This window comes from Phoca vitulina, unplaced genomic scaffold (assembly GCF_004348235.1).
Source record: "Phoca vitulina isolate PV1807 unplaced genomic scaffold, GSC_HSeal_1.0 scaffold13, whole genome shotgun sequence".
Classification (NCBI taxonomy): domain Eukaryota; kingdom Metazoa; phylum Chordata; class Mammalia; order Carnivora; family Phocidae; genus Phoca; species Phoca vitulina.
Window position 1 is genome coordinate 45,455,302 of NW_022589716.1, and position 20,674 is coordinate 45,475,975.

Below are 20,674 nucleotides of genomic sequence, written 5' to 3' on the forward strand. Positions count from 1 at the left end.
AAAAAAAGGCTACCTGGGATACCCCAGCACTGTCAAGTTTAATAAATCGGGTGGGATCCAGGCCTCCAGCTGACTTTTTTTTTTTTTTAAAGATTTTATTCAACAGAGAGAGACATAGCGAGAGAGGGAACACAAGCAGAGGCAGAGGGAGAAGCAGGCTTCCCGACAAGCAGGGAGCCCGATGTGGGGCTCGATCCCAGGACCCCGGGATCATGACCTGAGCTGAAGGCAGACGCGTAACGACTGAGCCAAAGCAAAAGAGAGAGCACACACAAGTGAGGGGAATGACAGAGGGAGAGAATCTTGAAGCAGACTTCTTGCTGAGCGCAGAGCCCGATGCAGGGCTCAGTCTCAGGACCCTGAGATCATGACCTGAGCCGAAGGCAGCCACTTAACCGACTGAGCCACCCAGGCGTCCCTCTCAGCCAACTTTAGACAAGTTGTTTTCTCTTAACTGTTTTTTCTCTTTACAGAAGGTAGTTCGCACCTTACAAGGTTTTTTTTGTTTTTGCCTTTTTTTTTTTTTTAAGATTTTATTTCTTTGAGAGAGAGAGGGAGAGGGAGAAGCAGACTCACCGCTGACTGAGAGAAGAGCCCAATGTGGGGCTTGATCCCAGGACTCTGAGATCATGACCTGAGCCGAAGGCAGACGCTCAACTGAGCCACCCAGGCACCTCCCTTACAAGGTTTTTAAGGAAAGGGAAGGGGAAAGTTTTAAGTCAGGAAGGGGAAACCTGGCATGAAGCCAGCTTTAAGAAATAAAGATAAGTGAACAGTTAATGACAGACATAGGAGCTAATATGGAGACAGGATATGTTACCAGCTGAATTGTCTTCTCCCCAATTCATATGTTGCAGTCCTAAGTCCCAGTACCTCAGAATGTGAAGACAAGCTCTTTCAAGAGGTAGCTGAGTTAAAATGAGGTCATATGCGTGGGCCCTAACCCATTATGACTGGTGTCCTCCTAGGAAGCGATTAGGACACAGACACTCAGAGGGAAGACCATGTGAAGAAACAGGGAAAAGATGCCCACCTACAGGCCAACGAGAGGGGCCCCCAGAAGGAGCCAATTCTGCTGACACCTTGATCTCGAACTTCTATCCTCCAAAATGGTGAGAAAATGAAATTGTTAAGTCACCCAGTCTGAGGTATTTGTAACAGTGGTCCTAGTAAACTAATCACACAGGACATACCCAAGAGAAAAGCCAAAGAAAAAGAACAGAATGGGATCTGTGAGAGGACAGTAATTTGCGACACAGGAAAAGGCCTCTAGGACTAGGGGCACATGGTCAGGTTCAGAGTTGGCTTCATGATAAACTTCAAGGAGTAGCAGGTCAGATCATGATCTGTCAGGATGAAGGTAAGAGGATAAGGATCACAGTTAGTGTTAAGGTCAATTTTAAGGATAATTATCAATTCAGGGTTGGGTGGGTTAAAGTGGGTCTGTCAGTACAGTGGCAGGATCAGTATGAAGGTAATGTTATTTCAAGGTCAAGTTGAGAAAGGTTAAAATGAATGTCAATGTCAAAGTGAGAATCTAGGGCAGTGTCAAGGTCAGGTTCAAAAAGCAAGATACAGTCATCATGATGATCAGGGTCAGAACCAGAGTCAGATTCAAGGAAAAATTCAAATTCAAATTCACTTCAAGGTCATGATGTCTCAAGGTAAAGGATGGTTGTTGGTGCCAGAAAGAGAGTTCTAAGGGGGCACCTGGCTGGCTCAGTCAGAAGAGCATGCGACTCTTGATCTTGGGGTCATGTATTTGAGCCTCACGTTGGCTGTAGAGCTCACTTACTAAAAAAAAAAAAAAAGTCTTAAGAATTTAAGGTCAGGTTCAAGATCCAGTAAAAATTTAGGATAAGAAAGGATCAGAGTACTGGTTTCTATCAGGATAAGGGTCAGGTCAAAGGTCTGAATATTCTGAAGGGCCATGATCAAAGTCATTTTAAGTTCAGGGCAGCTCAAAATCAGGACTATCATCAGTGACATGATGATGGATTCAAGGTCAAGTATAAATTTAGGACATGACATAGCCAGGACAATGATCAGGGTGTTTCAGATTTAGGCTCAAGGTCATGAAAAGCATCAGTGTATTTGGTTCAGTACCACAGGCAAGGTCAGTTTCAAGGACAAAACTAAGAACAAAATATGGTAAGGATGATGGTCAGGGTGAAAACAAGGGTTAGAATTAGGGCCTGGTTCAGGATCACTTTCAAATTCGAGGTCAAATTCATAGTCATTCCAAGTTCAAGGAGGGTTAATATCAGGATGATTGTTAGTGTGTAAGGTTGAAGGTCAAGTTCAAGATCAAGCTGAAAGAGGGCTATAGTCAGAACATCAGATCAAGGTCAGGTTCCAGGTCAACTTCAAAGTTAATCCAGGTCATTTCAAGGGGATCACTGTCAGGATCATTAGTGTATGAAGGACAAGATCGAGGTCAAGAAGTTCTAGGTTAAAATCAGTGACTCAGTGTAAGATGGCAGGGTGATCAGGGTCAGGATAAGGGTTAATTTTTCTTTTTTTTTTTTTTAAAGATTTTATTTGAGAGAGAGAGAGAGCTCAAGCAGGGGGAGTGGCAGAGGGAGCGGGAGAAGCACGCTCCCCGCTAAGCAAGGAGCCCAATGCGGGACTCAATCCCAGGATCCTGGGATCATGACCTGAGATGAAGGCAGGTGCTTAACTGAGCCACCCTGGCGCCCCAAAGGTAAATTTCAAGGTCACTTCAAGATGATCAAATTTAAGGGTAAGTTTAGCATTGATCTTGGCTAATTAAGATTTTGAATTTTAAGGTCATTCCAAGGTTGTGATGAATATTAATGTGATATTTAGGGTCAAGTTGAGGTCAAGCTCAAAATGAGGGCAAGAGGAACATGATATCCAAAGGATGAGAGACTGGATCAGGGTTAGGATCAAGGGCAGTTTCAAGGATAAAGTCAAGTCCAAGATTATTTCATAGGCAGGGTGGGTCAAGGCTGGGTTCATGGAAAAGATCCAGTTTAGGAGCACCTGGGTGGCTCAGTTGGGTAAGCGTCTGCCTTTGGCTCAGCTCATGATCTCAGGGTCCCGCGTTCAGCTCCCTTCTCAGTGGGAAGCCTGCTTCTCCCTCTCCCTCTGCCGCTCCCCCTGCTTGTGCTCTCTCTCAAATAAAATCTTTTTTAATTTTTTTAGATTTTATTTATTTGACAGAGAGAGACACAGCGAGAGAAAACACAAGCCAGGCGAGTGGGAGAGGGAGAAGCAGGCTTCCTGCTGAGCACGGAGCCTGATGCAGGGCTCAATCCCAGGACCCTGGGATCATGACCTGAGCCGAAGGCAGATGCTTAACCGACTGAGCCACCTAGGTGCCCCTCAAATAAAATCTTTTAAAAAAAAAGATCCAGTTTGAGGAAAGTACACGGTCAACTTACAATTAGTATGAGACAGGGCGCCTGGGTGGCTCAGTTGGTTAAGCGACTGCCTTCAGCTCAGGTCATGATCCCAGAGTCCTGGGATCGAGTCCCACATCCGGCTCCCTGTTCTGCGGGGAGCCTGCTTCTCCCTCTCCCACTCCCCCTGCTTGTGTTCCCTCTCTCGCTGTGTCTCTCTCTGTCAAATAAATAAATAAAATCTTAAAAAAAACAAAACAATTAGGATGAGACATGGTCAGAATGAGTTTCAAGGTCCTTTCAAAGCAAGGAAGGGTCAAAGTCAATGTGAGGTACAGGAAGGTTGTCAAGGTCACAATGAAGGTTAAGAGGTTCAATATCAAGGTCATGTTCAAGTGCAAGGTCAGGCTGGGGGCAAAAATCACAGGTCTTTGGAGTGTGTCTGGCTTAGCATCAGGGCTTGGGTCAGGATTAGTGAAACAAGATGAATAAAACTCATCAATATACATTCACCTCAACAGCCAGCTCTGAGAGTTTGAGCCAATTAAGAGGAGTCTAATTAATGTAAGCATGCTCAGTCTCAATTATTTGATTTACAAAACTCCTAACTGCATGTTAGCATAAACCAAGATGGACAAGAAGTGTGCTCCATATGTTCATCTCTCTGGCACATTATTTCTCTGAGGTAGAGTGAATTAGCATGAATCTAATTAGTGCTATTGAAAAGCATCATTCTTTAGTTCAAACAAGCTCAGTCTCAGACATTCTTCCTAAAGGCAAAACCTTATTGCTGGCTAGTATTAACTAACATGAACATAAGCAATGCAACATATACATTCATCTCAAAGGCATATTCTTAAGAAGTGGGAGGAATTAGGATCGATCTGATTAGGAGTTTGGATAAGAATTCCTGTTAGTGTAAGGCACCGGGGTGGCTCAGGTCATGATCTCCAGGTCTTGGGACTGAGCCCTTCATCAGGCTTCCTGCTCTGTGGGGAGCCTGCTTCTCCCTCTCCCCCCTGCTTGTGTGCTCACATGCTCTGTCAAATAAATAAAAAATAAAATCAGGGGCACCTGCCTGGGTGGCTCAGTCGGTTAAGCGTTTGCCTTCAGCTCAGGTCATGATCCCAGGGTCCTGGGATAGAGCCCCACGTCTGGCTCTCAGCTCAGCAGGGAGTCTGCTTCTTCCTCTCCCTCTGCTTCTTCCCCTGCTTGTGTTCTGTCTCTCTCTCAAATAAATAAAATCTTTTAAAAAAAGAAAAAAAAGAAGAATTCCTATTAATGCAACAAACAGCCCCAGACTCCTTATAGATTGTTGGGAGTAAACTGCAAGTAAGCACTGCAATACACATTCATACTGTGAGACAGTGAATTTGGATCAAACTAAGGCATACTATTTATTTATTTAAAAGATTTCATTTATTTGTCAGAGAGAGAGAGAGCACAAGCAGGGGGAGCGGCAGGCAGAGGGAGAAACAGACTCCCCACTGAGCAGGGAGCCCGATGTGGGGCTCAATCCCAGGACCCCGGGATCATGACCTGAGCTGAAGGCAGCTGCTTAACTGACTGAGCCACCCAGGTGTCCCTAAGGCATACTATTTAAACAAATTTATATTAGTGCAACAAATTCATTTCCATTCTTCTCAAAATTCTTGTTTGAGCAAACAGATGAATGGAAACACAGCAACACATGTTCATCTCAATTCACCTTTTTTTTTTAAGATTTATTTATTTGGGGGGCGCCTGGGTGGCTCAGTCGTTAAGCGTCTGCCTTCGGCTCAGGTCATGATCCCAGGGTCCTGGGATAGAGCCCCACGTCGGGTTCCCTGCTTGGCGGGAAGCCTGCTTCTCCCTCTCCCATGCCCCCCTGCTTGTGTTTCCTCTCTCGCTGTGTCTCTGTCAAATAAATAAAATCTTTAAAAAAAAAAAAAAAAAAAAAAAGATTTATTTATTTGGAAGAGAGCAAGAGTAAGAGCGTACAAGCAGTGTTGGGGGGGGGAGCAGCAGAGGGAGAGGGAGAAGCAGGCCTCCTGCTGAGCAGGGAGCCAGAAGCGGGGCTCAATCCCAGGAACCAGAGATCATGACCCGAGCCAAAACCAAGAGTTGGACACTCAACTGACTGAACCAGCCAGGCGCCTCTCAGCCATTACCTCTTACTGTAAGTGGTCATCTCAAAATGAAAGAAGTCAACATCAGGATGGTTATCAGTTTTAGACTGATGGTTGTGATCAGAGGTCAAGGTCCATTTCCATGTCACATTTAAGGTTAGGACCAGCGAATATGATCGAGGAATAGGAGCCTGGTTTGTAGAAGTGAGCATCACACAGATCCATAAACCAGAGAAGATCTAGGGCATGAGGCACTAGCCATGGTGGAGTTTTAATTGTGAGCTTCTATTTTTTTTTTTCTTAAAAGGTTTATTTATTTGAGAAAGAGAGCGGGGGAAGGGGCAGGGGGAGAGAATATCCAAGCTGACTCCTGCCGAGCGTACAGCCTGATGCGGGGCTCGATCTCACGACCCATGAGATTGTGACCTGAGCCAAAACCAAGAGTTGGACATTTAACCGACTGAGCCACCCAGGTGCCCCAGTTGTGAGCTTCTGAAAATGCTATTTGTAACAAACAAACTGAGCCAAGAGTAGGCACGGGGAAAGGAACCAACTGAGGAACCTGAGAAGTGGAAATGTAGAAAAGTGTGGCGAAGGAGAATCCAAGGGCTTAGTCAATGGGGGCATTTCTAGAAGCAAAACCTACACCAACCCTGATTGAAACACTACTATTCTATAAATTTGGTTCTAGGTGGCATATGTTCAGTTCCAGCTGGTGACCTATAATATTGGAATACAGGGCCCCCTGCTGCCACATCTTCCTCTCCTGTGAAAAATCAGAAATCCAGAAATATGATACCTAAGTATTAGCAACTACGCCAACTACAAAACAGAACGAAAGAGCACAAAGGCTAATCACGCTCATACCCGACAGGCTGTGCACGGTCCCCAGGCACAGTCCATAGTTGCTCCTCCACAGGGACAATGTCTTCTCCATTCAGAGTCCCCACACCCCATCAATATGATTAAAAACACCAAAACCAAAAACTAGGGACAGGCACTGTAGGGCTGGACGTGACAAGGTCTTTCTGCCTCAAAGGCACCACATGTGCCCAGTTATGAAGGGCTCTTTGGCTTGATAAAGCATCGGCTATGATTAGCTAACACGGTCTCTACTGAGCCAAGGGTCTAGAAGAAGGAAAAAAGACAGGGCAAAGGCAGATGATCTTTGTTCTTGTTACATTTTATTGGCATCACGTTCATCTCTTTACAGAAGAACTTGGCCCACACCCTAGAATGTAGACCTTTGGAAAAAGAGGAAGTGCTCCGTTAAGCAAGCTACAATGCAGGGGCAGATCCTAGGGAGGGTGCAGAACTGCCAGGGTTCCATACCAAAGAAACAGGTTAATGAATAGTGGGCAATACTGGGAGTTGGTGGGGAAAAGGAGAAAAAGGTTTGCTAACCTAAGGATACCACAACCCTGAAAGGAGTGCCTTCTAGAACAAAGGTAAAATCACTAGGACAGATCTGTTAGGATTTTCCTTTTCCTCTTAATCAGCAGGTTGCTGACCTAATAGGGGAGTTTTGAAGTGTGGAGCAGTTGAGGGGGGGGAGAGGGGGGGAGGAAAAATGAGAATTTTAATTTCTGAAACAACAGCCATTTATCCATTGCACACACCACTGTATTATGCAAATCAACCTTTTGGAAAATGTAGACACAGAAGGGAACTAGACAGTGTTCCCCCTGGAGAGATGAAAAGCTTTTTGGCTCGTAAGTCTTTGATAAAAGGCGTACATAATTCTTGTGTCTCCTGTACAGAATACTGCCTCTAGCTGGACTTCTGCATTCTGAGTTGCTAACACTCTGCAATCCAGACAGGGTTCAACCCTCCATCTTACACGCCTGCATTACAGGACTTAAACACATAATCCAAGAATTTCTTACACTAATTTATACATTTTTAATTGGTTGCATATATTAACATGTACTATAAGATTCTTTTCTAAGAAGCATTACATAATAAATGGATACTGTAAAAAGATCTGATTAGTTAAAAGTAACAAGCATTAACAGATACATACAAAACTCAGCCTGATCAGACTGGGTGTGAGCCTGTAATGAAGCATGGGGCACCAGCCTTCCCAAGTGGTAGCCTTCACAGGAGGGAGGGGTGGGGGTAGGGGGTAAAAAGACCACAAGACCGTTAAAAAAATCAGGTAACTAATTAGACACAGATTAACTGTAAACAGTTCTCTCTCCCCAGTGGACAAAAAGAATAAGCTTCCGATGCTGACTCCACACCAGAACGATTTCTACAGCTTGCCTGTCGTGCTGCCGTACAAGGGCTGATGTGGTGGGTGGGGAGACCCCGATGGAGTCATCACAGGCCTGGGCTGGAGTCTGTCTGCTTGTATCAGGGCTGTGTGTGTGTGTGTGTGTGTGTGTGTAAGGGTGAGTGTGTTTGATGGGGTTTCTTTTGGCAGCTGGATTCGATAGATGACTTTATGTTTTGTTTGGAAGAGGAGAGGGGGCTTGTGTTGGAAGGCCTAAGTGTGTTCTTTGTTTGTGAAGGACTCTGTGCTCTGCTCTCACTGCCCCTTCAGCAACTGCAGCTTTCCGCTGAGGCCTTGGCCCGGTCGTTCTTGTCCAGTTTGATGGGTTCGGGGAATTCGTTGTACAGCTCCACCTCTGTTTCCTGGGCAGGGAGAGAGAGAAAGGTCTGTTACTCAGGGTATAGGGAACTTCCGAGCTCAGCGGTGCTCTTCCACAGCTCTCGGTGGGCAGGGGGCTGGGGGACAGACGCGGCAGTGAAGGGAGGGCTCTGGCAGAAGGTGCTCAACTCTCAAGGGCTGAGCAAGGGGACAACAGGTTTTGTGACAACCCTGGGACAATGTGAAGAGAGAAACGGAGCAGGAAGAGCTGCAATCGATACTGAGCAGTCAGGACACAGCTGACTCATGCTCTCCATCATCATGATGGAGATCTGGTGGCTTGGGGACCACAGCCAGCTCACAAATGCTTTCTGCGTGCTCCTTATCGTCTCATCACCAACACTTTGGAAGTCAGACTTCAACATGGGCTGGATTTTGGCAGCTCTTAGCACTTCCACAAGGCAAGTGTGGGCTGGAGCATGAGTGCTTACCTGCCCTCTCAGTCCCAAAACATTCCTCTAGTTCCCTATTTGCCATTCATTTTTCTGGACTGATGGCCCATTTTCTTTTTTTTCCAAAGGTTTAGGAGGGTTTTGCCTCTAAATGCTGCATACTTAGAAACCAGCTATGGATGAATTTTATCACCAACTGTGGTGAGAGGTCATAGGAGATGGACCGTGGTCAGTTTAGTGTGACTTTTTGCTGAAATAACATGTGTCTAGTGAGGAGCAGCTTTCCACTTCCTGGTGCCGGAAAACAGTTTGTTACTTCAACACTGAGCACCTATGTGACAGGCAGTGTTCTATAAAAATAAAAACCTCTAAGAATACACATTAAAAAAACAAAAAGGTTTACTGAGATAAATTCAGTGGTTTTTAGTGTATTCACAAATTGGGCAACCATCACCACTAATTCCACAAATTTTCTTCACCCCACAGAAACCCTGCACCCATTAGCAGTCATTCCCCAGCCCCACCAGACACCCCCAAGCCTTGGCAACCACTGGACATCTACTTTCCGTCTTTACAGATTTGCCTATTTTGGATATTTCACTTGATGGGACATTTGTTATTTCTGCTTTTTGGCTATTATGAGTAATGCTATTATGAATATTCATGTACAAGATTTTGTGTGCAGATTTTTGTTTCTCCTGGGTAACACCTAGGAGTGGAATTGCTGGGTCATATAGTGACGCTTCATGTTTAACTTTTTGAGGAACTGCCAGACCACTTTCCAAAGTGGGTGCACCATTTTACATTCCCACCAGCACCTAGGAGTATATTTAATATGAAAGGCAAAGGATGTGAAAAGTGATACAGTGTCACTGAAGGACAGCACACAAAACCTAAAATAATAGCTGTTACGGACTGAATGTCTGTGTCTCTCCAAAATTTCTATGTTGAAATCCTAATCCCCAGTGTGCTAGTATTAGGATTAAGAAAGTAATGAAGGTGAAATGAGGTCATAAAGGGTGGGGCCCTGATCTGACAGGATCAGTGTGTCCTTGTAAGAAAAGACACCAGAGAGTGGGGGTTCCCACTTGCTCGCGCTTGCTGTTGAGTACAGAGGAAAAGCCACGCACCCAAGGACAGGAGAAAGACGGCGGTCTGCAAATGGGGAAGGGAGCCCTTAGCAGAAACTGAATTTGCTGGCACCTTGATTATAAACCTCTGGTCTCCACAACTGAGAGACGATAAAAGCCTGCTGTTTTGCCACCCAGTCTGCAATATTTTGTAATGGTACCCAAAGCACACTACTAAGAGCTCTGATGCACAATCCCAATTAGAATCTCAATAAGGTTTTGTATTTGGGAAGGGTGAGGAAGGAAAAAGGTGGAACTGGAATAAAATTCTCAGTCTAAATGGAAAATGCACCAAAATAGCAAAAAAAAAAAAAACAAACAAAAAAAACCCCCAAACAAACCCCAAAACCAACCAAAAAACCCCACAAAAAAGTCTTTTTGTCAGTCACTAGTCACTTGTCAGCAGAGGTCAGACTACAATATAAAGGCAGTCAAATCAAGACGGTCCAGGCAAGGAACATGCACGCTGCCAAACAGACTGGGAAGACCCAATTTTGGAAGACCAAAAATAGATCCCAATATACATGAGCATTAAATACACAAAGGTAATGCTTCAGTCCACTGGGGAAAGTGGTTTATTTAACAATTTGCTGCTAATAATTGAAACAAACTGGCTATCCCGCTCAAAGAAAAAAGGTGAGTCCCTATTTCCTGCCATAAGCCAAAATAAATTTCAACTGAATTAGACAACAAATAATCCAGACACAGGAAACCCAGACACTTAAAATGACACACCTAACAAAAATTACTTTTTTCGGTGCCCCAGAAAGACAGCAGAGTTGGAAAAGTCACTTGCCATACCGGTCAAGTTAATTCCGGTTCACAGAAGGCTCACGGGAAGCGGCGGGCGCCCAGGCCAGTGCCACGGGCTGGCGGTGTGCAGCAGGGGGGCCCGACGACTGGCCGCACGGCAGCAGGGCCCCACACGGTGCCGGCCATTTGCTGCTGAGCAGGAAGAGAAGGACTGAAGTATGACTGCCTTTGAGGAAAGTGATCTGGCACCATCTTTTGAAAGCGCACGTACCTTTCAATCTAACAATCTTACTCCTGAGAGGCTAGCGTGTAGGAACAAAAAAACATTCTAATAAGGCTACAGGGACAGCAATATTCAGAGAGAAAAACTGTTGGTGATGCCAGTCAGCAGGGAGCTGGTGGAGACAATTCCCCAGACCTGTTTAGATTTGCATGCAAGTGTAGGAACACGAGGAAAAGCATATTCAGTTACTGACCTAGGTGTGAAGGTGGGTTAAAGGAAGGGGGGGGAGGGGGAGGCAAAGGCCTTGGGCCTGCATCCTGTTTATCAGTGTTGCTCAGTGAGGGCTCTCCTAGTGTTTTGGGTGGATCGATTTCTTTCATCACGGAACACTCAGTGCAGCCTCCAGCCCTTGGAACAACCCATTCCAGGTACTTCCCTGCCCACAGGTCCAGATGCCCTGTCCTGCTGAGAACTGGTACCTTCTATAAACCCAGTTTCCTGGAGCTGGCAGAACCTGCCTTGCCCTTTACAGCCACCACGTGCTTCCTTAAAATGTTCTCCGCATCTTCTGGTGTGCACCTCACCTGACACTCACCCGCTCCCCAAGTCTGACCATCACAGATGACTGATGGTGCCTCACAATCTGTCCTAACTCACTGGCCCCCAAAGAGCTGCTGAATCAAAAGAGCCTTCAACTCCCTCATGTCAACAAGAAGTAACAGTCTCTTTTTCTGGGAACAGCTGAGTAAACAACATAAATCAGAAAGAACACCTCACTCAAGGAATACAGTTCCCAGAACTTCTGGTTAAGCTTTCCTTCTGGTGATCTGGTGATCCAATATAACCAGTTATGAGAATGCCAAGAGCAAGCCCATCTCATTCCATCCTCACAACCACCCTCCAAATCAAGTATTATTTGACAGAGGAGGGTATGGAAGCTCAGAAATGATTTAAAAACAAACAACAAAAAAAACTAGGTCTAATGATGGGTAGCAGACCTGGGATTTGAATTCAAGTTTATCCCCTCCTTCAGTAGGAGCCATCTGACCAAGGGCCTCCTAGTGGTCTCATCTCCTAACAGCATGCAGAGAGAGTAAGAACATACCCAAATAAGGGTGGCCTCAGCCTGTCTTCATTGCCCTTGCATTGTATAGGTTATTCACAAACAAGTGGAATTTCTGGAAGCTTTAGCAGAATGCCTCATTGCCTTCCCAGATAAACACACGGGTTCTTCTGGCTACATAGAAAAAAGAGCTAAGAAAGATTAAGGACAAGAAAGCCAGGCAGGGGCTGGGTTGATGGTCAGTCACCAGAGGGAGCCAGACAGCTGCAAGAGACCCACCTGTTTAAGTGCATTCCGTGCAATTGTCTGGAACGCCTGCTCCACATTGATGGCCTCCTTGGCACTGGTCTCGAAGTAGGGAATGTTGTTTTTGCTGTAGCACCAGGCCTGTGCCCGCTTTGTGGCCACCTGGAAGAGGAAGAAGGGTGTACGTGTGCTCCCGATAGAGGCAGCTAGCACGGGTGAGGGAGCAGACCGGGGATGAGGGTGTGCGGGGGTTCGAGGAAGGGAGCTGCAGGCCTGGCCAAGGTCATGCTGCTGGCTCTGTGTAATACCGCTAGGCCTCAAACCCAAGCCCATTCTACAGTCCATAGGTTCTGACCCTTAGCTACACTTACAGGCAGACGATGAAAGAGTAAGCAGCTAGCCTGGGAAGTACTGAATTGTTTCTCTTGGGACCTCAGAGGTCCCAGCCCAGGAAATGCCTGGCAGCTTGGTCTCAAGGTTTGCAGTCCCATCCCCATTACTGCTAGTGTCACATCACCCGTACCACCGAAGTCTGCAGCTCTCACTGACAGCCCTGCCTCTCCTACCCTAATTCCCCACCCCTAGCCCACTTCCAGGCATGAGAGGACTGTCACCTAAGGGAGAAAAAGAGATCAATGGCCAGAAATAAACCAAGCTATAATTAAGAGTCTATGCTCCCAAGAGAAATGCTATTTCAAAGTAAACCAGAGCAATTTTACTCAGAAGCCCAAAGCACACATGGAGATCCAGGCAGGCCCCTGAGGTGCAGGAGCACTCGAGAATGACAAAATCTAATTATCTCCTTTCGAGTACAGAAGGAGAACTGAGGCTCAGAGGGCAAAGACAATGGCCCAAAGTGAGAGCCGGCTGGAGACAGCATGGGGATTTAAACCAGGTCTCGTGGGCCCTGGTCCTCAAAGGGTGCTGACCGGAAGGTAGTTCACATTCCCACAGGTACCTTTCTGGAGCCATTCTGGGCTTTGCATAGAACCCACCAAACCACAAGTCACCTTAGAAGCCAGTGTCTCTCATAGAGAGGAAAACAGTAACCGGCCAACTAGAAAGCCACCATTTCCCAAGCTCCTCCTGGGTGCCAGGGCTTCTGGGTACACTGTCATCTGATCCCAGAGCATTCTTGTTATGTAAGTGAAGATTCAGACTCCAAGAAATATTCCCAAATTAAAAGTGCATGAGCCAGGCTTTAAATGCAAGTCTGCCTTTAAATCCAAAAGACCAAAATGCAGACTGCAACCGGCCTCAAGTCAAATTATTTCATAGGGACCAAAATGATGGCCAGTACAGGCAACTCCACAAAGTGGACTTGCTCTTCTCTTGGCATAATTTCAAAGGGAATAGCACTGTAGACTTTCACTGCCCGTTCTGCCACAGGGGAAGCAAAAACGGTATGCCTTTACTAGACTAGGAAGCAAGGCCCGATTCCAAGGACTGGGCAGGTAACTAGTTAGTTATGCCTCCCCTCTACCCCACTATGGGGGCACACATACACAGAGGTATGCTGGGGACTGGTCCTTAAGGCACATGGCTTTTTACCAATCAAAACCAAAAACAGGGGCACCTGGGTGGCTCAGTCGTTAAGCGCCTGCCTTCGGCTCAGGTCATGATCCCAGGTCCTGGGATCGAGCCCCGCATCGGGCTCCCTGCTCGACGGGAAGCCTGCTTCTCCCTCTCCCACTCCCCCTGCCTGTGTTCCCTCTCTCGCTGTCTCTGTCAAATAAATAAAATCTTAAAACAAAACAAAACAAACCACCCACTAAAACCAGTCCCTGTCATCTGAAACTTAGCTGCCACTTTTAGAAGGCCCAGGAGCCACGCGACCTAAATGAGGGTAGATTCATAAGCCTCCACATTTAGGATTCCCACTATCTTTAGCACTTACTTGTCTGTTTTCGAGGTCAATCTTGTTTCCCAACACAACGAAGGGGAAGTTTTCAGGATCCCGGGGACTGGCCTGGATGAGAAACTCATCTCTCCAGCTATCGAGGGTTTTGAATGTGTTGGGGGCAGTAACGTCAAATACCAGAACGCAGCAGTCTGCGCCTCTGTAGAAGGCCACACCAAGTGACTGGAACCGTTCCTGGCCTGCTGTGTCCCAGATCTGCGAGAGATAAAACATTATTCCTTGGGGGGCACAGCACTAGGAGTGGGGGATGCCAGAGGAAACGAGCTGCATTATGGAGCCACCGAGAGACAAGCGACTTCAGGTTTCAGAATTCAGGAAGCAGACAACGAGTCTGAACTCTGCTAGAAAATGTTTTCATCTTGATCTTGGCGGTGGTTCCATGAATAGATATTTATGTAAAATTCATGATATAAACTTAACATTTATGTACCCTGGGAACTTTCTGGGGGTGATGGAAATACAGGGACATAATTACACACTGAACTGTACATTTAAATCTACATATTGTACTATATATAAAGTTTACCTAAAAAAATCAGAATGTTTTATTTATATTACGACTCAATTAAAAAAAAAAAAAGGCAAACAAAAACCCCTGAGAGAGAGAGATGAAGGGAAAGACAACAAGGACATACTTTAGAATAGAGGGGAAAGCCAGCTTTTAATCAAAAGAACACCAGGTACTACTGCCTAGCTCAAAGAACTTCATATCGTTCATTGCCATGCTAGGTTCGAGAGCAAGGATGGATTTCCTTACTGCCCTAGATCCCTAACAAGGCCACCCTGGTCAGCCTGAGAGATGGTGAGTGTTCTGAGGAATGGTTCCACACCCCCAGCAAGTCATCTGGTTTAAGAAAGTGGGGGTCAGAAGCAGCATACCATTACTTCTAGCTGACATGGGTCTTTAACTGTTGGATTCACTGTTTGCAGGGAACCCACTTAACTTCAGAACAACATAAGAACTTGGGCCATCCCTTATAACCCAAATAAATGGCAATTTTATGTCCAAATCACCAGCCAACTACCCCAAAGGCCCAGGGTTTGAACCAAAATGGGAGTGTGGGTTGGGCCACTATAGCTTTATCTCCAGAACCAAATTTTGCAGAAGGATGGTTGAGCTCCTTTGTGAAGGCTTTCTCAGGCGGTCAGTCCTGCCTCCCTCCAACTGATGCAGAACACTTGGGGAACCCGTCAAGTGTCCCTAGGCCATACACAGATTGAGCTCCCAGTTCAGGTAGGAAGAGCACCCTATAAGACGAGGTTATGATGCTTGATTAGAATAAGTAAATAGGCACAAGAGAAATAACAGGACAGGGCAGTAATCTGGGATTCACATTTCTTTAATACTACCAACGTAATCAAAGCTCATGATGTTCTACTAAATCCCCTAACACCTCCCAAAATATTCTCTGAAAGGAGTCCTAAAACCTGTGCAAATCCAGACAGTTGATTTACTCTTGGGGACCGGCTCAAATGACAGTGCAGCAAACAGGAGCGGAGCCAGAACTTAGATACTGACTGGAGGGCTGGACACAGCAGCATTAGAACCCCCTAGAGAAGGTCCAGTAAAGCAATAGGACTACACAACTCTAAACTCTGGCCCACAGACTGGCCAAGAATAGCTCAGGCCAACAGCATGCTGGAAGGGGGCTACTGTGGTTACCAATGTCAGGGCTGAGCAAAAGTGCACATTTCAGCTTTCTGTCAATGAACAGTCCCCAAGAGCCCAAGTGTTACTCCTATGAGGAGGACAGGTCTGAGAAACCCGCCTCAGCCTTTTCTTCCAATGCGCATGACCCTCCATAACCAGAACATGAAAACATGGCTGACAGGACTCTTGGCCACAACTGTGAGAGCAGGGAGCCTGACCTTGGCAGCCCACTCCATCCCCAGGAAACCCCAACCACTACATAAACTATCTATACGCACTTCACTCTGGGAAGAATCTTTCTAAAATAGGACATGCCCTAGCAGCCATGGGAGGTCAGCCTGACTGTATAGTAGAGGTAGGAGGCTGTCATGAATGTCTGTGTGTGGCATAGGAGTGCTCAGGCCACTGGTAAAAGAAGCAGCCACTCAAATAGAACCAGAAGGAAGTGACGATGACTTTGATATAAGGGTGAAGACAAACTCAAAGGCAATTATTTTCCCTGCCTCTCATCAGGATGGGGAACTAAATGCAACCCCCACTACAACAAACAAAGCACACATATGCAGACAAAATTCGATCTCCGGTGCCAGTGGATACCCAGTAGAGGGACTGCGGGTGATGTCTGCTTTTGTGCTTTTCTGGTTTCCCAATGTCCTACAGTGAGTATGTGTCTCTGAGTGAAAAAATGAACCCTTTCTCGTAACAGGGAGACTGATCGATGGAGGGGGACGCAAGAGCCTGGTCATACAATAAGGAAAGTAGAAACAGACAACTATTTCTATAAAGAGAAAGTAGGAAAAAAACCAGAACTTAAATCTAGGCTTGGACAAATTAAAAAAAAAAAAAATTTTTTTTTTTCCATTAGAGAAGTAACACTGTTACTACGTAAACATTTGGGTAAGTAAAGCCAAAGCTAAAAAACCCCCTGAAACACTTGGCACCCTCCCACACAGAGAGCATCTTCATTAGCTCATTTGTTATTCTAGTTATCTAGGCTGTGGCGTTTTACGTAGCTGAAATCTCACACCACGCATCACGCCGTGTGCCCTCCCCATCACTCCTCTCTGCCCAAGTGACACATCACAGCACTCTCTGACAGGAGCTCCCACCTTTACTGCTGCCCAACAAACTCAGCGAACAATTTCACTCTTGTTTTTTAAAAACATATTGCTGTCAAATTTCCACAATTTTAAGGACCTCAGGAATGAATGTTAACTTACAGAGCCTCTTCTATATTTCCGATTGCTTGTTTAGGACAGAATCCCAAGAGGAGAACTCTATGACTTTTTTTTTTTTTTTTTTAAGATTTTATTTATTTGACAGAGAGAGACACAGCGAGAGAGGGAACACAAGCAGTGGGAGTGGGAGAGGGAAAAGGAGGCTTCCTGCTGAGCAGGGAGCCCGATGTGGGGCCCGATCCCAGGACCCTGGGATCATGACCTGAGCCGAAGGCATACGCTTAACGGCTGAGCCACCCAGGCGCCCCTAAACTCTACGACTCTTATTGGAACCAAACGGGTACTTGGAACTCAGATAACAGAGAAGGCAAAGTAAGGCATTAAGAAGTGAAGTTGAAAAACTGCGCAGTTATTCTTTGCAACTTTAAAAAATTAATTTATCTTCACACCTAGAAACGTAAAGTCCTATGACTGTGATCTCTTAAAATTTTTAATATTTTATAGCACACCCATATATCTATTTACCCATACTCTAATGTGACAAATATTAACACTGCCACAGTAATGTCAGTTTGTTTTTGTTTTTGTTTTTTTAAAGAAACAGAGTTAACCCTTCCTCACAGCATTCCCTTTCCTTCCTCCCTAGATGTGAATGGGTCCTGAAGAGTTAACGGTCTACATAAATAGTATGATCCTGTACATCTTTTTGCAACTTGCTTTTTTTCCTTTTCCAAAGGCTAATGGCTATATAGCATTCCACTACCTTAATATATACACTCTATTCCCTGGTCATCTCAGCAGCAAGGAGCATTCTTCCTACACTTCTCTTCCTATGCCCAGAGCTAAGTTTCTCTAGGCTCTCTTCCTAGACAGAGAATTGTGCATGCTCAACAATGGAGAGCAAAATGGTAGTCTCTACTGAAAAGGGCTGCACTGATACACTCCCACCATCAACTTGACAATATTCTACTCCCTATATTCCAGCCAAAGCTTGATTTTGTGAGCCTTTTTTCCCCCATGTCTATACATTTATAGCAACATGCTTTATTAACTTTAAAGTAAAATGTAGGGCTCCTGGTGGCTCAGTTGGTTAAATGTCTGCCTTTAGCTCAGGTCATGACTCCGGGATCCTGGGATTGAGCCCAGAGCCAGGCTCCCTGCTCAGTGGGAAGTCTGCTTCTCCCTCTCCTCCTCTCTGCCACCCCACCCCAGCTTGTGTTCTCTCTCTCAAATAAAATCTTAAAAAAAAGAATATCTGTGTTATACATTTAAATCACTTTGAAGAACTCTATCTACATCAAGACATATCTATATAAAATGAGGAATATATTAGAATTAAAAGGTTATCTGGGTTTGCATTTTTCTTAAAATGCACATAAATTCTCACTTCCAACTCTAATTTCAGTATGTCATGTCTGAATATTTACTTTCTACATGAGGGACTCTTTGCTTTTAAAATGTTGTGGTATGACCACCTTTTAGTTCTATTGATGATAAATATATCTAAATAATTTCAAATGAGGGGCGCCTGGGTGGCTCAGTCGTTAAGCATCTGCCTTCGGCTCAGGTCATGGTCCCAGGGTCCTGGGATTGAGCCCCACATCGGGCTCCCTGCTCCGCGGGAAGTCTGCTCCTCCCTCTCCCACTCCCCCTGCTTGTGTTCCTGCTCTCACTATCTCTCTCTCTCTGTCAAATAAATAAATAAAATCTTAAAAAAAATAATTTCAAATGATACTTTATATTGAAATAGGACACTTTTCCCCCCATATCCATGATTTACTTACTTTATAACCAGAAGTTTGTTCCTCCTAATTCCCTTCACCTATTTCTCCCATTTCCCACCCCCACCCCTCTGGCCACCACCAGTTTGTTCTCTGTACTGAGGAGTCTGTTTTTGTGTTGTTGTTTATTCATTTGTTTTTTTAGATTCCACATATAAGAGAAACCATATGGTATTTGTCTCTGTCTGAATGATTTCACTGGGCATAATACTCTCTAGGCCCATCCATGTTGTTGCAAACAGCAAGATTTCACTCTTTTTATGGTGAGTACCACATCTTTATCCATTCACCTGTAGATGCTGCCATTTGAAATAAGACACTTACTGAATATTATTATTTTACTTCAAGTCTAATTTTAGTTCTAGAGAAGGTGGTCCTATCTCAAAGGCTTGGACAAGGTTTTCTTTTTCTCTTAGTCCAGGAAGATCACTTTAGAGCAAACACTTGAGGTTTCTTAAGTGATGCAGAGCAACGATGCCTCTGTCTGTGATACATCCACATGAAATTATTTCCAACATGCTTTTATGTAAATTTTTAACTTTACAAAGTCTCTCCGAACAGTCAGGCTCAATATAATGACACTTGCATGACCTTGTTTTTCCAGCATGCTGTTAGCCCTCCATGTGATCAAATCCAATGCTCATGATTTAAGAGCAGTGGCATCAACTGCCTGAATTCTGTTTGTCTAGAGGGCCTGATGAGAGGTTATGTCCTTCTGCCAACTCTCCTGGCCCTGGTAGCACACCACAGCCCAACAGCACAGCCACTTGGATGCCGCCAGTCAGGGCTGACATCCACTTTATTCAACCAGCCCCAGAAGTATCTGTAGTCACATGACCATGGGAGTTTCTTTAAGCCACCCAACTGCTGGGAAATTTTTCCAAAAGAGCATCTTTTGATAGCACTGAGAGGGAGGGAGGGAGTGATCCCTGTGTCTATAGCAGTGTCACCCTGCCCCCGTCACCTTTTTAAATTTGTAATTCCCTGAAATCAAGCCACTGGACATTAAAGGTTTCTTCTGATAGTTGCCTGTTGATGTCTGTTGTCCAGTTATCCACGGGGTTGTTGACTGGATACTATTATGCATTATCAACATTTTTTCTGGTCTGTGGTTTTTATTATTTGGGAATCTTGTTATTCAAATGTTTAATTTAATGTAGTCTACTATTGATCTTTAATCTTTTATGATTTGTGCTTTCTCTATTTTAAACACCTAAGGTAAAACAATTATTTTAATTTGTAAAGTTTTCGTTTTGTACTTTTTTCATTCAGGTCTTGAACCCTCTGGTTACTCCCCACCCAAAATAGAAAACCATGGGCCCACTCCACTGACTGTGTAACTCCCCCTTTCCCTACTCTTTTGGAAGCCGCCTCTCTACTCAGTGTCCAGCTAGGTGTGCCCTGCTTGAGTGCCCTCTGTTCCCTTGATCCGCATGTCTCTGACAATATCACACTGTTTAAATTACCATGGCTTCATAGTAAGTTAACTTTAAATTTTTCTCGCATACTTGATTCCATCTAATGTTTAATATTGATGAATTTCTAGCGTCTTCCTGAGCAATATAAGGTATCCACAGCAACCACTAATCTTCCCTAACACATTAAATTACATAGGTCTAATCCTGGTTTTCTGTGATAGTTTGGAAGTTACATGTTCTTACTATTAGGGTCATAATTCTAACAATAAATATATGCATACAATTAAAGTTTATCTCAGTTTATCTTCTTATCTCAGACCTTTCTAAATGGAATCACTTTCTTTCTGTCTGAAGTACATCTTTTAGAATTTTTGCCATAGAACCTAAGGATGTACGCTTTCATTCTTCCAGGATATTTTTAGCAGGGACGGAACACAGTGCTGAAGGTTTCTTTCAGAATATATTCCGCCTGTTGATTTCTACTGTTACTGTTGAGAGTCAACTGTCAGTCTCATTCCTGTTCCTTTTTAAGGTCATCTTTTTCCTCCAGATGCTTTCAAGTTTGTCTTTTGTTTTTGCAATTTCATTATAGTATGTCGAGATTTCTTTTTTATTTATCCATCTTGGAATTTGGGCTTCCTGAATCTGTAGACTAGTGCCACATCAATCCTGGAAAATTCTCGACAAATACCATCTTTGATCTATTCTCTTTCTTTTGAGATTAAAAGGAAGTCTGACCTATCTACTGAATCCTGTTTGTACTTCTCTTTCCTATCATTCTTCCTTTCAGCC

General features: G+C 44.7%; 1 protein-coding gene and 1 pseudogene across 3 annotated transcripts in view; both read right to left on the minus strand.

The window, feature by feature from the left end:
• Positions 1–6,637: 6,637 nt before the first annotated feature.
• The window catches only part of RAB7A (RAB7A, member RAS oncogene family), a 128,930-nt gene continuing 114,893 nt past the window's right edge, over positions 6,638–20,674 (minus strand). For all 3 annotated transcript variants that reach the window (XM_032412045.1, XM_032412044.1, XM_032412046.1), the window contains exons 4-6: positions 13,831–14,049; positions 11,967–12,095; positions 6,638–8,110 (exon numbers count right to left, since the gene is read on the minus strand). In XM_032412045.1, the coding sequence (XP_032267936.1) occupies positions 8,015–8,110; positions 11,967–12,095; positions 13,831–14,049 (444 nt within the window). In that variant the 3' untranslated portion in view covers positions 6,638–8,014. The remainder of the gene's footprint in view (positions 8,111–11,966; positions 12,096–13,830; positions 14,050–20,674) is intronic.
• On the minus strand, positions 18,686–19,424 carry LOC116636891 (annotated as a pseudogene).